This window comes from Macaca thibetana, chromosome 13 (assembly GCF_024542745.1).
Source record: "Macaca thibetana thibetana isolate TM-01 chromosome 13, ASM2454274v1, whole genome shotgun sequence".
Classification (NCBI taxonomy): domain Eukaryota; kingdom Metazoa; phylum Chordata; class Mammalia; order Primates; family Cercopithecidae; genus Macaca; species Macaca thibetana.
In genome coordinates this window covers 96,511,111-96,528,034 of record NC_065590.1, presented here as the reverse complement: position 1 = coordinate 96,528,034, position 16,924 = coordinate 96,511,111, and the positions used below count along the sequence as shown (strand labels likewise).

Below are 16,924 nucleotides of genomic sequence, written 5' to 3'. Positions count from 1 at the left end.
TCTGCCCTCACCTCAGACCCACTGAATCAGAAACTCTGCCTTACATACCCTCCGGGGGCTTCTGATGCACCCTCGAGATCTCTGCCTAGAATGTTCCTCCCGGATACCCTGGCCAACTCCCTCTCCTCCTTCCAGGCTTTGCTCACGTCTCACCTTCTCAGAGAGGCCTCTCCTGAGCCCGCCGACTTCTTGCATTCTCAACCCTGCCCTCCCAGCTCTCTTTCCTGACCAGTGGCTTGTGTGGCCTGCATCGTGTCTACTGAATCTCGTCTGTCTCCCCCGTGAAACAAAAACTGAAAGAGAGTGCTCTTTGCTGAGTCACCTGCACAGAGTGCTCGATAAGCAGTGCTTGCGGGAACAGTGACTTCTGGCTCAGGCTGTTAGACGGGCGATGAGGAGCAGCAGCAAGTGTTCGGGTGGGTGGGATGGGGCAGATGAGTTTTGCTCTGAGCATGTGGAACTCAAGGTACCAGCAGCCACCCAGATGAAAGGCACAGAGGCTAGCTGGGAGGCAGCTCTGGGACACTGAAGAGAGGTGACACTATGGAGGAAGAAGAGTGACAGGCTTAAAGAAGACACCCTGGAGCATGTTAACACCTGTGTGGGTGAGGCTGAGGAGTCGGCAGAGACCAAGGAGGCCGAGGACAAGAGGGAAATGGAGGCCATGTCGAAACTCTCAGGGAGGCTAGCAAGGCTGGAGGAGATTGGGGGATGAGCTTCCTCTCCCACGAGCTTGAATGGTGAGTGGAGGGGACTGGAGGTGGGTCCCAGCAAGGAAAGGGGTGATGTGCAGGGGGAAATGGGGACAGGGAGGGGAGCGCGAGGAGAAATCAGAGCAATTCTGCAGAACCCTGGAAGGGAGACCTAGCCAGGGCAGGAGGGAGCGAGGGGAGGGTTGGGGAGGGAGGTTTTGATTCCCCAAATCTCAACTCACAATGAGATCATCTGAAATGGGAGAGAAAGCAACTAGGGAAATCCAATCAGGTAGGTGTCTCAGTCAGCTCAACGAGAAGATCCCTCAAATCCAGAGAGGCCAAGACTCGTGATTTTGTCCTGCGTTGGAAAGAAACCTAAGGCTACTAGAAAAATATAGTTGGCCTCCTTCCCACCCTACCGCTTTGAAGTCCCATCTGGGTTTACAGAATAGTCACACACAGGGTCTGCAACCGACAGCAGTGAGAGAATAGTAAGTTCCTCGTGCATTAAGCTGTGCGTCTGGGACTCTCACTGGGCAGGAAGCCTGGGGAGCGTGGAGGGTTCCACTCCCTGCAGGGAGCTGCACACTGGCAGCCCGCACCAGCATGGTGACCTGCGTCCCTCCTGATGCTCCCGCCTCAGGCCGTCCTATCTCCAAGGGTAAGGACTGACATTTTCTTAGAAGTTTCCATTCACCCAGTATGTGCTCACAGGGAACATTAGATGTTTTGAGGAGGAGGCAGCATGCTGGTCACCAAAACAGTTCTTTCAAATATTAACTGTCAGATTTGTTATTGTGTTAATTTTGGAAAATGTACATGTTAATAAAAAAAAAACAATTTTAAGAATAAAAATTTTCAGGACTGAAAATTTCCCCACGTTCAAAGAGATGTGTAATGTCCTAAATCAAGCTACAATAACTATAAATGGTTAAATATAAGGAAACTCCAAATAAAGGTAATTACAGCATTTCCCAAGGGGAAGGAAAAAAAATTATGCCAACTTGTATATATAAACTTTTTAGGGATGTCAAAGAAATGAACAAATATTTACTCACAGTATTTATTTATACATACACTTTAAAAATCATGTATTCTAACGCTTTGCTGTTTCCTTCCAAAGTTTTGAATAGAATTCAGTTGCTCCAAGACACACATTCATTTACACGTGGGTTTTTTTTCTTTACTAAAATACATTTACTTTTAGTATTCTCAAGTACAAAAGAGAGATAAATCTTCTATTGCATATGAAATGGAGACCAGTCTTCCACAGAGTAAAATTAAGTTTTGTAATGGCCATCATCTGTAATTGTTTACAATGACAGCATAAACTCTAGGATTTTAACTTCATGGCTACATGGGTAAAGTTAGGTTTGAAAATCATTTCAAAAACAAAATTAATCAAATAAAAAACCTGGATAGGTTTTTATTTTTATTTTTTTGAGACAGAGTTTTGCTCTGTTGCCCAGGCTGGAGTGCAGTGGTGCAATCTTGGCTCACTGCAACCTCTGCCTCCCGGGTTCAGGTAATTATCCTGCCTCAGCCTCCTGAGTAGCTGAAACTATAGGCATCTGCCACCATATCTGGCTAATTTTTTTGTATTTTTAGTAGAGATGGGTTTCACCATGTTGACTAGGCTGGTCTTGAACTCCCGGCCTCAAGCGATCTGCCCTTCTCGGCCTCCCAAAGTGCTGGGATTATAGGCGTGAGCAGCTGCGCCAGGCCCTGGATAGGTTTTTAATGCATTGAAAGTTTTCCTTAGAAAGAACCACAAAATCTTTTAAATTTTCCTATAAAACCCTGTAACTATTCCATAATTTATGCTGAAAATAGAGCTTTGAAAAAAAAGAATTAAAAACTCATCTCATGTCTTCAGTCAAAAGAAAACCTTCTCATAAAACTCCAGCAAAACGTTTCATTACATAATTTATCACATTACAATAGGAACAATTACATATCTGAGGGACACGTTTCAGTATGGGCTTTGTCAACATACTCCTGCAAGAATGCCATCAGTTGATTAGGGTAGTAGGCAGTGATTCTCAACGCGGGTTTGCAGCCATCATTAGCGGGTGGTAGAACCACAGTAATGGGTATGAACTTTTTTGGGGGTGAGGTGTAAAGGAACTAGAGCAGGATTGGATAGAAAAATCACAGCGTCCTTTGTATGATGCAAGATAACAGTTTTCTAATACCTTTGATGTACATGTATTCTGCACCATGATGTCAAATGGATTTCTTACTGTGGGACAAAGTAGGAAAACATTGAGGGAGGCTGAAGCATGAGAATCACTTGAACCTGGGAGGTGGAGGTTGCAGTGAGCCAAGATCGTGTCACTGCACCCCATCCTGGGCGACACAGTGAGACACTGTCTCAAAAAAAAAAAAAAAAAAAAATTGCCAGGCACGGTGGCCCACGCCTGTAATCCCAGCACTTTGGGAGGCCGAGGTGAGTGGATCACGAGGTCAGGAGATTGAAACCATCCTGACCAACATGGTGAAACTCCATCTCTACTAAAAATACAAATAAATTAGCTGGGCGTGGTGGTACGTGCCTGTAGTCCCAGCTACTACAGAGGCTGAGGCAGGAGAATTGCTTGAACCTGGGAGGCAGAGGTTGCAGTGAGCCAAGATTGTGCCACTGCACTCCAGCCTGGTGACAGAGTGAGACTCCATCTCAAAAAAAAAAAAAAAAGAAAAAGAAAAACACTGAGGTAGAATTTTGGAAACCCAGAGAGGCCATAACAGGGAAAAGAAAAAGCAGGTTGGGCGCGGTAGCTCACACCTGTAATCCTAGCACTTTGGGAGGCCAAGGTGGGCGGATTGCCTGGGCTCAGGAGTTCGAGACCAGCCTGGGCAACATGGTGAAACCCCATCTCTACTAAAATACAAAAAATTAGCTGGTCATGGTGGCACGTGCCTGTAATCCCAGCTACTCAGCAGGCTGAGATAGGAGAATCACTTGAACCTGGGAGGCGGAGCTTGCAGCGAGCCGAGATTGCGCCACTGCACTCCAGCCTGGGTGACAGCAAGACTCTGTCTCAAAAAAAAAAAAAAAAAAAAAACAAAGAAAAAGAAAAAAGCCAGAACCTAGGTTTCTCAACTCCATGTCCTTTGCTTTTCTGACTATAAGAATCAAGAGGTATCTTCCTAGGATGGTCACAGGGAGGTAATTCCCCCAGCACGGAGGGTCTGAGTCAAGAGTAAGCTCTGTGCAAGGTGCATGGCGGGGTGGGAGGAGGTTACCTTGCCCATGACCTTGCTGCTTAATCCAGTGAGAAAAGAGAGGCAATCAGAAGAACATGTCCACCTGCTCCCCTCACTGCATCTGCCTACCTACCCACTTACCTATCTACATTTGCCAGGTACTCCGCCTGCCCTCTCCCTATGATCTGCCATGTTTCCGTAGGCCTGAGCTCTACATATGCACTCTATCCCATTCCCTTTGGCTAGTGCGGCAGTTTAAAAGGATGTCCACAGATTCCTTCTGAAGTTGCCAAATCCAACAAATAAAAATACAGGTCATACCTTAACTTTTGAGTTTCAGATAAAGTCATTATTTAGTATAAGAATTCCCTATGCAATATTTGGAATACACCTATACTAATAAGTCTTTATCTTTATTTGGATGTCTGGCCACCCTACATTGTACTTAGCGACTCCCTTCTAACAAATCAGAGTAAGGGATGACATGCAACTTCTAATACTAGGTCATAAAAAGCACTGCAGTTACCATCTTAGTCTCTTGCTCTCTTGGATGGCTTGCTCTGGGGTAAGTCAGCCATGCTGTGAGGACATTCAAGCAGCCCTGCGGAGAGGCCATGTGGCGAGGAACGATGGCTGCCTGCCGAAAGCCATGTGTGGGAACTTGGAAGAGGGCTCTTCTAGCCCCAGGCAAGCCTTTAGATGACCGTAGCCTTGGCCAACATTGACTGTATCCTCAGGAGGAACCTGGACAGAATCACCTTGCTAAGCTGGATTCCTGATTGACTGAAACTGTGAGATAACTTTCTTTTAAACCTCTAAGTAGTGGGTGGTTTGTTATGCAGCGACAGAGGACCACCACACGGACTTCCTGACATCACTCCAGGAGCTGCCCTCTCTCTGGCATCGTTGCTTTCAGTCTTTCCTGATCATTTCCAGGGGCACATAGACAGGTTATAATTCCTACCCTCTGAAAGAAAGCCATCTCTTGATCTCAAATGTCCTATTTTCTGTTCCCCTGTATCAACTGTTGTCCACAATCACTATCTCTGACTCCTTTTCCCCATTCTCTCCTGAACTACTCCAATTAGGCTTTTCAGCATTCCCAGCCCCTCTCAAACAGCTGTAGTCAAAAATTTAATACCCCTCTTGTATTAAAGCCAGAGTTCAATCTTCAGGCCTCATCAAACTTGACCCAATTATTCATTTAATAAATATTTATAAGTAGCTACTAGGTGCCAGGCATTGTTCTAGATGCTGGATATACAGCAGTGAGCAAAACACATCCAAACCCACATCCGGAACCTTACTAGCCTGCTGTGGAAGGCAGAGGGCCTGGGGGACCAACAGCAAACAAGTAAACCGCTATGAATATTTATGAATGAAACAATACGATCTCTGGGATCAAACATTTCAAAATAATGGGACAATGGGTAGGAGTGAGGACGAAACAGGATTAGCTATTGTTGACTACCGAAGCTGGCGCTGGGTACATGGAAGCACATTAAATTCTTCTCTACTTTGGTATAGGTTTGACATTGTCCATAGTAGAGTTTTTTAAAAAGCAGGTTGCATATCATCTCATCTGCAGTCCAGGAGATGGGGTGTGACAATCTAAATAGGGTGGTCATGACCTGACGGGGTGGGTGAGAGAGTGACAGGAGATGGCGGGGGAAGAGCATTCCATGCAGAGGGAATCACAACTGCGGAGGCCTTGGCTTAAGAGAATGCCTGGAGTGTTCTAGAAATGACGGGGAGGCCAGCATGCAGAGGACGAGTGGGCGGAGGGGAGAGCGCTGGACAGGCCAGCTGGGCCACATGGTGCCTTGCGGACTGCTGTGGGGACGTGGACTGTTACTCTGAGTGAGAACATGAACCACCGGGTGTTTCAAAAAGAGGAGAAAAATGATATGCATTCAATCTAAAATAAGTCTGCAATCCCAGCTACTCGAGAGACTGAGGTGGGAGGAGCATTTGGGGCCAGGAGTTCAAGACCAGTCTGAGCAACATAGCAAGCCCCTCTTAAAATAAATAAATAAATAAATAAATAAATAAATAGTAAAATGGCTCATGTCTGTAATCCCAGCACTTTGAGAGGCTGAAGGGGGAGGATCACTTGAGTCCCAGAGGTTGAGGCGGCAATGAGCCGTGATCACGCCACTGCACACCAGCCTGGGCAACAGAGAGAGACCCCGTTCCCAAATAAATAATACATACATAATAAAATAAGCTAATTCTGGTCAAAACAGAATTCCTCATTACCTCCTCACCCCCAAACTTATTTCTGGTTTTTGTGGCACCAGGCAAGGACAGCTCCATCTTTGCCATTGCTAAGGCCAACTATGTCAGAGCCATGCCTGGCTCCTCTCCTCCACATCCTGTCAATCCTACCTGCAAAACCTATTGGGGCCCTACCCTTGTTACCCCCGCGCCAGCCCCATCACCCACCCAGGGCGCTATGGCGCTTCCCAAGTGGTCTCCTGCTTCTGCCGCAGCCCCGTGCAGTCCACCCTCTCCTGTAGCTGAAGAGTAACTGAGGGCGTTGTTCACAAGAGATGGGAAATCCATAGACATGTCCTAGGAACTTTAATAATTTCAATCGTACCATAAATGGTACTTAAAAGAATGTTATGAAGATTGTTTTTGCTACTTTATAACAAAAATGTTATAAAGTATTTGTTTCTGCTCTTCTGATAAATGAATAAAAAAGATGCTAACACTCTATTCTAACTGCTTGGAGTTAAAACTATCAAGCCCCATATAGTGAAGAAAAAGAAAGAAAATGGTAACTGAAATGACATTTCCATTGTTTTTTACTACATACAAATGTTTTGCAAAGTTACTACATTCATTTAAAAAATAACTTGGGTTATACTTACTACAGAAATGATTTTCATGGGTACACGTGGTCATAGAGATGGAAATAACTGGCCGGGCATGGTGGCTCATACCTGTAGTCCCAGAACTTTTGGAGGCTGAGGCAGGTGGATCACCTGAGGTCAACAGTTTGAGACCAGTCTGGTCAACAGAGTGAAACCTCGTCTTTATTAAAAATACAAAAATTAGCCGGGTGTGGTCGTAGGTGCCTGTAGTCCCTGCCACTCAGGAGGCTGAGGCAGGAGAATCACTTGAACCCGGGAGGTTGAGGTTGTAGTGAGCTGAGACTGCGCCACCGCACCCCAGTCTGGGCGACAGAACGAGACTCTGTCTCACAAAAAAAAAAAAAAAAAAAAAAAAAAAAAAAAAAAAAAGGATAAAACAGACACAGGGAACTCCAAAGGCTGGGAGGGTGGTGAGGGTTGAGGACCTGCCTACTGGATGCAGTGTCCACTATTTGGGTAACGGGTGCATTAGAAGCCCACTCCCCACAGTGTGCAATATGCCCACCTCACAAACAAGCACATGTGTCCCCTTGAATGTAAACCTTTTTGAAAAAAGATTTTAAAAGGTTATTTCTTTAGATTTTTAGGTTGAACCATACGTAGACAGAGAGTTAAACAAATTATGCATCAGCCATGTAATGAAATACTCTACACAAAAGAATGAGGTAGATCACCCTCCATATTAATATGTATAGAACTGAGAAAATCTCTCTCATATATTGTTAGTTATAAAAAAATCAAGTTCAGGAACAGTATATGTAGTGTGATCCCATTTGCGTTATTGAAACAGATGTGTCTATCACTGTCTATAGAACAGAAAAATATCTGAAAAACAACCTTACAGTGTTATGCGTTATCTATGGAAATAGTTTTGTGAGGAGCCACGAAACATGTCCCTTTGATAAAGCAATTCTTTTTCTTTTTTTGTTTTTGAGACAGTCTCGCTCTGTCGCCCAGGCTGGAGTGCAGTGGCCGGATCTCAGCTCACTGCAAGCTCCGCCTCCCGGGTTCACGCCATTCTCCTGCCTCAGCCTCCTGAGTAGCTGGGACTACGGGCGCCCGCCACCACCCCCCGCTAATTTTTAGTAGAGACGGGGGATTCATCGTGTAATCCCAGCCTTTGGGAGGCCGAGGGGGGCGGATCACGAGGTCAGGAGATCGAGACCATCCTGGCTAACACGAGCAATTCTTTTTCAATGAAACTTTCTGTTCGAGGATAACAAGCAGAGAGAGAGATGAGTCGTGAGCAGCCCAGGAGTGGTCAAAGTGCACCCGTGGGAAAAGCCACCACCGGGTGAGGGAACAGGACCAACCAGGATCCCCCACTGTGTCCCAGCCACGTTCCCCTCTCTCCAAAGCCACCACTACCCTAACTGCTGAGCACAACTTGGAAAAAACAAACAAACTTGGGCCTTAGGTCTGGGGTGTTGGAGGCTGAGGGGATCTGGAGCAGGGGAAGGGGAGAAATGGCAGCCCAGGACCCCCCAGCTCAGTCCTGATGTAAAAGCCATGCCCTCAGAGCCCCGTCTGCGAGGAAATGCTTCTCGCGCTGGCTCACAAACACCCCCAGCTGCACGTGCCTGGGACGGAGACCCACGGGAAACAGCCATTTCCTAGCGCCAGTGAGCAGTATATCACACACACGGAAAAATTATGGAGCAGAGTATGAAAGCTGCATAAAACTTGAAAACAGGAAACTTCGAAGACATGAAGGATTAGAGCAGGCACTTTGGGAACCAGCCCTGAAGAGGCAGGCCTGTGTTAATGGCTGAAGCGGTAGGAAAACTCGGGCAACGAGAGGGACGGGTAGGGCCTAGGAGGAGCGCCCATGCAGCTGTCGTCAGCGGACGCTCCTTCTGTGTCCCTCAGACTCAGCAGTCCCTCCGCCCGCCCTTCAGCAACTCTCCAGAGCAAAAGTGGAGGCAGCTCCCCTGCTCTTGAAAACCCTCAATGGTCAAAAAGCTTTGTCAGTTCCTCATGAGCCTTGCACAGTGCCAGTTGCTGCACCTAATGTAACCCTAATAAAAACTAAGTATTAGACTGATCTACAGGAGGAAATAAGATTCACAGAGATGAAGGGAACAGTCAAAAGACACAGAACTAGTAGGCAACAGACCTGGAATTCGACCCTGTGTCAGGGTGGTTCCAAATCCAAGCTCTTTCTACTACACTGCCAGCCTCCCAGGTCCCGGAAGTGATCCTGGCCCTCCTACCCTACCCTGATGGCCTGATCTGCTGGTGTGCTGAGAGCACTGGCTGAACAGAGCAGTGCTGCCTGTGGAATCTGGCCCTGCGGAATACTGGCTCCCCACAGAACTAGGAGGCCCTCCAAGAAGGAAGGAAAAGAGGGGCCTCGGAAAGCCAGGAGTAGATGTGACAGAGCCTGACCTCAGGAAACAGGCCAAGGGCATAAACACCCAACCCCTGGGGACAGTCCAGCCAGCAAAGTGTCCCTCTCTAAATTTGTAAAACCCCCCATCCCTAAGGGAGGCAGCGTGGAAACAGAAGAGAAGGCAACAGGAAGCTGCAGCCCCTTCCTTTGAGAAGAGGTGGACACTGAGCAAGAGTTTAGGGGGAAAGAAACTGAGGAAGGACAGCACTGGTCCAGCGGTTGGACCCGCTGGAGGACTCCCTAGCACCACAGCATGAATGGGGCTGGCTGCCCCAGGAACAAGAACACACACACACACCCCAGCCTCCACACACCTTTTTTCTGGAAACAGACCTCATTTCTCCGACCACAGAAGTGGACACATGGCCGAACTGTTCCCTGCCTTGGGAACAAGCCAATCTGCACAGAAGCAGAAGCGGCACAGACAGCAGAGGCAGGGGAAGGGAAACATATTGGGAAAAGAACAGAGGAGGCCTGAAGAGAGAAGGAACAATGGTGAGACAGCAGGAGGAAGGCGGGAGTAGGGGAAGGAGAGAGAAAGAGGGAAACAGAGACAGAGTATGCATGTGCTAGCTGACTGAACGTGGAGCCCTGGATCTAGGTGTTCCTGAGGCCAGTTCCATGTCCCAAGCATGGTTATGTCAATTAATGCATTCTGCCTCTCGGCTTACGACATTAGAAGTTAGGCTGTATCATTTACAGTCCAAAGAGTTACTATTTCAGTTGTACATAAAGACCCTTAAAAATCTATAAAGGCACCTCCAAAATCACATCAATTCTGGAAAAACTAAGGAAACCAAAGTTGGTTCTCTTTTTTCTTTTTTTGAGACCCGGGTCTTGATCTGTCGCCCAGGCTAGCCTCGACTTCTCAGGCTCAAGCTACCCACCTCAGCCTCCTCAGCAGCTGGGACTACAAGTGCACACCACCGTTTGTCTAATTAAAAAAAAATTTCTTGGAGTCTTTCTCAAAGAAGCTGTTCAAATGAAAGTATATTTATTTTTATACGTTTCCTCCAGGAAGTTTACGTTTGACTGTGCGTAAGAAACAGGAAAAAAACAACCACCTGTAATTAAACTGGTGCCAAGATTAACCAGCAGCCTCCACTGCTTGTTTCCCATTATTACAGGTTGGGTATCCCTTATCTGAAATGCTTGGGAGCAGAAGTCTTTTAGACTTTGGATTTTTTGTGTGTTTTGGAATATCTGTATTATATTCACTAGTCGAGTATCCCAAATCTGAAAATCCAAAACCTGAAAAGCTCTAATGAGCATTTTCCTCCAATGTCATGTCAGTGCTCGATATGGTATTGCTCTGTGTCCCCACACAAATCTCATGTCAAATTGCAATCTTCGGTGCTGGAGGAGGGGCCTGGAGGGAGGTGACTGAATCATGAGGGTGGACCTTCCCCTTGTTATTCTGTGCTAGTGAGTTCTTGGAGATCTGGTGTTTGAAAGTGTGTACCATCTCCCCCTTTGCCCTCTTCCCCCAGCTCTAGCCATGTAGGACATGCCTGCTTGTGCTTCACCTTCCGCCACGATAGTAAGCTTCCCGGGGCCTCCGTAGCCATGCTTCCTGTACCACCTGCAGAACTGTGAGTCAATTAAACCTTTTTTCTGTACTTATAAATTACCCAGTTTCAGGTAGTTCTTTCTAGCAGGGCAAGAAAAGATAAATACGGTGCTCAAACAGTTTTAGATTTTTGGATTTGGGACGCTCTCAACCTGCGCCATTAGATTATACTCTCTTGGTATAAATTATTTAAAAACAAATCCCAAACTAGTACATAAACAAGCCAAACAAACCTATCAACATACACTTATAAACACAAACACAGGCAATACACAGACACCAGGTAAAACAGAGATGGTATTTCCGGATGGTTTAATCATGAATGGCAGTAGGCAGTGCAGGAACAAAGTTCCTAGAGCATGATAAATCTTGGTTTCTAGCACAGGATAAACCTTTCATTTCATGGTGTACATTTCACAACATTAAAAAAACCCCAACCTGGTTTACATGATTAAAACCACGGGGAAAGGACAATGTTTCCAGGGAGCAATGACTTGCAAGCTCACCCTTGGACTATGTGGTGGCCATCGGCAGGGCCCAGCTTCACAGTCCAATCCACAAAGCACAGGTTTTCAAATCTTTACCTCTGTGTACAAGAATGTACATGGAACTTTAAAAACGTGTGTTCCCTTATCTGTGTTGAACACTCTTAACGACGATCAGTTTGGGGGAGATGTACCCCTCCCTAATCACAGGTAGGATCACTTCCCAAATCAATGAAACGACCGTCCTCTTTTGTGTCTTGACTTCAGGTGTCCGGCTGAACGACGGAGTCTTTTCCTTTCTTGTCGATGCAGTTTCTCAGCCTCCTGTTGCTTCTTCTGCTGTTCAGACTAAAAGAGAAAATTAAATGAGTAGAGGGAAACAGAGAAAATCCTATACCTCTTTTCTGGTAACCGTCAGGATGCCAACAGTACTGCCACCAATCTCAGACCTGCTGCCAGGAGAAACGCTGCCCACAGGCTCCAGGGGACATGGTGGGGCTGCCTGGACTCCGCTCTGACAAACGCTACCCTGGCAGAAACAGCAGGACCAAGGCCAACTTTCACCATCAATGCAAAAGCAGAAATTCTGAACCCCAGGCAAGAGAAGGGCCCTAATAGACCAGTCTACTACAAAGTAGGAGACTGGTTTTTCAACCAACACACTCACACGACCACTGTGTTGTTTTAAAAGAGGCTACAAAAGAGCCACCTTGAAGATGGTATCACTTACAGAGTGTCCACTTTCCTTTTAGAGATCTTTGTTTACAAACTAGAGCCATTCGTTTATTCCCACTGTTTTTAAAAACAAACGAAAAAAATACTTAAATGTACTAAAAGTACATTATTAAAACACTCATTCATAGAACTTGCTCCCAAGAATTTTTAGCTGTTTCCCAAAACTCCACCTCTCCTTCCTTAAAAGCAGCAAACTGCTCTCATTAATCACTGATGAAAGCGAGGCAGACGATGCCCAAGTTCACAGCTGCAGTAAGCACGTGGACTCCCGGGCTGACTGCTGGAAACGTGCTCACTTTTGTTCTCAATGCTCATTGGCTCACATGGGAGCTGGAACTCCTCCCTACCCATCCCCAGCACCAAATGGTTTAACTACTTTCAGCAGAAATCCTTAGAAGATTATCAATGCAGAGGCCACAACAAAGAAAGAATTATACAGTTTTAAAAACACATTTGATGGTTTTGAAAATACAAACTCCTGAATGTAAAGCTCAAAAAAAAAAAAAAAAAAAAAATTCTTAGTGGTGGAACTGCACAGATGGTAAACTGAGAAAGCATTGTCAGGGGCCTCAGTTGATAAAGTGGAAAAGCATCGCCTTATGGACACCCAGGGAACCTGCTTCACTGGGATCTGTATTTTCTTTTTCTTTTTTTGAGATGGAGTCTCGCTCTGTTGCCAGGCTGAAGTGCAATGGCACACTCTCGGCTCACTGCAACCTCCGCCTCCTGATTCAAGCGATTCCCCCGCCTCAGCCTCCAGAGTAGCTGGAACTACAGGTGACCAAGCCTGGCTAGTTTTTTTTTTTTTTTTTTTTTTGAGACCGAGCCTCCCTCGGTCACAGGCTGGAGTGCAGTGGCATGATCTCTGCTCACTGCAAGCCCCGCCTCCTGGGTTTACGCTATTCTCTGCCTCAGCCTCCCGAGTAGCTAGGACTATAGGCGCCCACCACCACGCCCGGCTATATTTTTTGTATTTTTAGTAGAGATGGGGTTTCACTGTGTTGTCCAGGATGGTCTCAATCACTTGACCTCGTGATCCACCCACCTCGGCCTCCCAAAGTGCTGGGATTTCAGGTGTGCACCACCACGCCCAGCCAGGATCTATATTTTCTACACACCTAACACAAAACATGCATCTGTATGTTACCCTTGAGGAGAAAGTCTCCACATTCACCTCTTGTGGATATTACCCAATCTTCTAAAATTAAACAGTTGAAAGTGAGAGAATAGTGGGGAAGGAAAGCAATTTGTAATGTCAAAAAAAAAAAAAAAAAAAAAAGATGCATTTCTCCTATTCTAAGAAGCTCTTAAACCGGGTTTCTGAATAATTCTTTAAGTCCCTTCTCTGATTATTACCATTCTTCGACTGTCTTTTCAAAGTAAATCCTATCCTGTGTATTCTGATCCTATCCCAAACTCCTCTACTGTGCTCTGTCTTGGAGGGTACCACCTGAGCCCAGGCTGCTGCCCGTCCTAACCACGGCCACCACGGAGTTGCCTTCCTTGTGCTCTGCTTCCTCTCAAATACCCCTTAAGGCAACTCTCCATGCAACAGCCAGAGGATTTAAAAATAAAATAGAAATACTATGTCAGTTCAGTCCTGTGCTTACTGAAACTGTGCAAAGTTTGGTCCTTTACCAAACAATCTCACAGCCCTCTGCTCACCTTTGAAGCACTTGCCATAGTTCTAATGACATAATTAGAGGTATATAATTTTTACCCGCTGTCTCTCTCTCCCACAGACTGAGAACTGTGGTGGCAAGAGCCATGTCTGTCCCTAGCATGAAGCACAGGGCAGGCATCAATACACACGCATTAATGGAAAACTCAGAACTCCTTCTAACACTCCCTAGCTGAGCGAGTGATGACATCACCAGGAGCCCGGTAAAGTGAACCAATACCAGTTATTCAATATTTCGCTTCTTCATGTTAATCAGAATTTATTTAAAAAGGGTTTCTTCAGGCCAGACGTGGTGGCTCACGCCTGTAATCCCAGCACTTTGGGAGGCTGAGGCAGGCTGATCACAAGGTCAGGAGATCGAGACCATCCTGGCTAACACGGTGAAACCCCGTGTTTACTAAAAATACAAAACATTATCTGGGTGTGGTGGTGGGGGCCTGTAGTGCCAGCTACTTGGGAGGCTGAGGCAGGAGAATGGCGTGAACCCGGGAGGTGGAGCTTGCAGCAAGCCGAGATCGCACCACTGCACTCCAGCCTGGGAGACAGAGCGAGACTCTGTCTCAAAAAAAAGAAAGAAAGAAAAAAAAAAAGGAAAAGAAAAAAAAGTTTCTTCATATAATTTTGGAAAATGATGTGCTAAATACAGATAAACAAGGTGTGTTGGAGCTTCTAAGTTAAGGCACCTTCATGAGTCTTCAACATGGACATCAGTCCAAGGTTTTTCCCTTATCTGTCTGATAGCAAAAGTAATCTTCCAGGGTCACTATTTACATCTCCTGGAACACATGGTGGGAAGCTCTGTCAGACTTTCTCCACCAAGGTAGGAGCTTGGAGAGGAGCTTGTAAGCAGTGGTTATTGTTCTGCAGACAAATTTCAGTGCAGAAAAAGGACTAGGACTAGCCTCTCTCCCAGGGCTGCATCGGAAGGCCTTGCCGCCATGTGGCGGATCCAGGAGGATCTATGGGCCCGTTAGCGCTTCTCCCGGGTGCTCCTACCTCCTCTTCCCTACTAGTTCACCACAGCCTCCAGCACTCCTGTCACAGAGGGAGGAGAAGGACAGGTGCAGACAGACACACTCGTATCAGCAACAGCCTCAGGCTTGATGAGGAATTGTACTAAATGAAATTTTAAAATTAGATTTGTGACTGAATCCCAGTTTTACCACTATACAATCTTAAACGACATTAAAGCATAGATTTTTCCTCTTAAATTTTACTGAAATTTTAGGAGATACATATGCAAATATGGGAAAAACTCAAGATTCTACCTGAGCGTATCAAACATGCAGTATAAAAAGAGACTTCTATGAACAACTGCCTGAATAAGTAAAATTTACTGAAAACCTGAACTCAAGTAAAACTGAGATTTAATAATTAAAATGTTTATCAAGTAAGGAAACAAACACATCAAACATTAATTGACACATTCATCAAAAACAGTTTCAAAGCCTCTGCTTGATTCAGTTATGAGGCCATAACTTAATTTAAGCAATTCTTCATACTTTTTTTATAAACAAAAATATAATTTCAGAGCCATCTTATTTTCATTTTACTACAAATTTTAAACTGATCTTCAACTCAGTTCCTTCCAATTTAGAAAACAGTGGGAAAAGGCTTGTATTTTCAGGTTACTGCAAAGTAGGTGCTCACTCAACCCAGCAGAGGGGCCTCTGCAGGAGCTGAGGTGGCCACACTGCAGACCTGGGATCCTTCCAGGCTGTGCTGCTCCTGCCCCATTTGACATCATTTGAGTTTCAGAGGGAATCAAGGATTGCTTCCAGGTATAAAGAAAATTGATAAGAGGCCGGGCGCGGTGGCTCAAGCCTGTAGTCCCAGCACTTTGGGAGGCCGAGACGGGCGGATCACGAGGTCAGGAGATCGAGACCATCCTGGCTAACACGGTGAAACCCCGTCTCTACTAAAAAAATACAAAAAACTAGCCGGGCGCAGTGGCAGGCGCCTGTAGTCCCAACTGCTCGGGAGGCTGAGGCAGGAGAATGGCGTAAACCCGCGAGGCGGAGCTTGCAGTGAGCTGAGATCCGGCCACTGCACTCTAGCCTGGGCGGTAGAGCGAGACTCCGTCTCAAAAAAAAAAAAAAAAAAAAAAAAAGAAAATTGATAAGAAATTAGGAAGAGGCACAATGAGGTCCCTCCGAATGTGTATTTGGCTGATATAAGTGATAAATGTAAGAGGGCAAATTTGCTCTCAGCAAACAGAATTAACTGAAAAGCTTTTTGCACTTAGAATAATGAAGTTTTTAAAATTACTTGGCAAGCCTTCTGATGCAGGTTGGGAAAATTTTAGAGAAATCAGAGAGGAATGGGTACAGGATGTGATGAGGTGGTTCTCCAGAGATGATACACAAATGACCAATAAGCACATGATAAAATGCTCAACTCATTAGTCATTAGGGACCGCAAATCAAACAACACACCACTCACACCCACTAGCATGGCTATAATAAAGATGACAGACAGCAACAGGTTTGGTGTGGATGTGGAAAACCTGCAACCCTTATATGCTGCTTGGTGGGAATGTAAAATGGTGCAGCCACTTTGGAAAACTGTCTGACAGGTTTCTTAAAAAGTTAAATAGCTACGCTGTATGACGCAGCAATTCCGCTCCTAGGTATAGACCCAAGTTAAATGAAAACACATGTTCATGAAAAAATTTACACATTCATTTTCATAGCAGATTATTACTCACTTCCCCCAAAAGAACACAACCCAAGTGTCCCTTAAAAAAGAATGAATAGCAAAATGTGTTATATACATACAATGGTATATTATTCAGCCATAAAAAGAAATGCAATTCCGATGCAAAGTTACATCACTGAATGAATAAACCTTGAAAACATTATGCTCAGTGAAGAAGCCAGTTACGAAAGACTTCACATGGAATGATTCCATTTGTATGAAATGTCCAGAACAGGCAAAGCTATAGAGACAGGAAGTAGATTAGTGGATGCCAGGGGCTGGGGGATGAAAATATGGGGGTAAATGCTAAAGGGTATAGGGCTTCTTTCTGGGGTGATGAAAATGTTCTGGAATTACATAGTGTGATGGTTGCCCAACTCAGTGAATACACTAAGAATCATTGAATTGTACACTTTAGAAGGAGCATATGGTCTGTGAATTATATCCCCCTACTACTGCTTAGGAAAAAAAAAGGGATGAAATCTTTGTCATTCTATTTGGTGACTATATTGAAGAGGACTGACTACGAATGAGAAAAAAATTTTTTGAGAAATACAACTGGATCCAGTTAACAGTAAATACT

The 16,924-nt window shown here is 45.4% G+C and overlaps 1 protein-coding gene across 2 annotated transcripts in view; it reads right to left on the bottom strand.

Annotated features, from left to right (window-relative positions):
* Positions 1–11,038: 11,038 nt before the first annotated feature.
* NOL10 (nucleolar protein 10) overlaps positions 11,039–16,924 on the bottom strand; it is a 114,917-nt gene continuing 109,031 nt past the window's right edge. For both annotated transcript variants that reach the window (XM_050753907.1, XM_050753908.1), the window contains one exon: positions 11,039–11,576. In XM_050753907.1, coding sequence (XP_050609864.1) covers positions 11,457–11,576 — 120 coding nt within the window. In that variant the 3' untranslated portion in view covers positions 11,039–11,456. The remainder of the gene's footprint in view (positions 11,577–16,924) is intronic.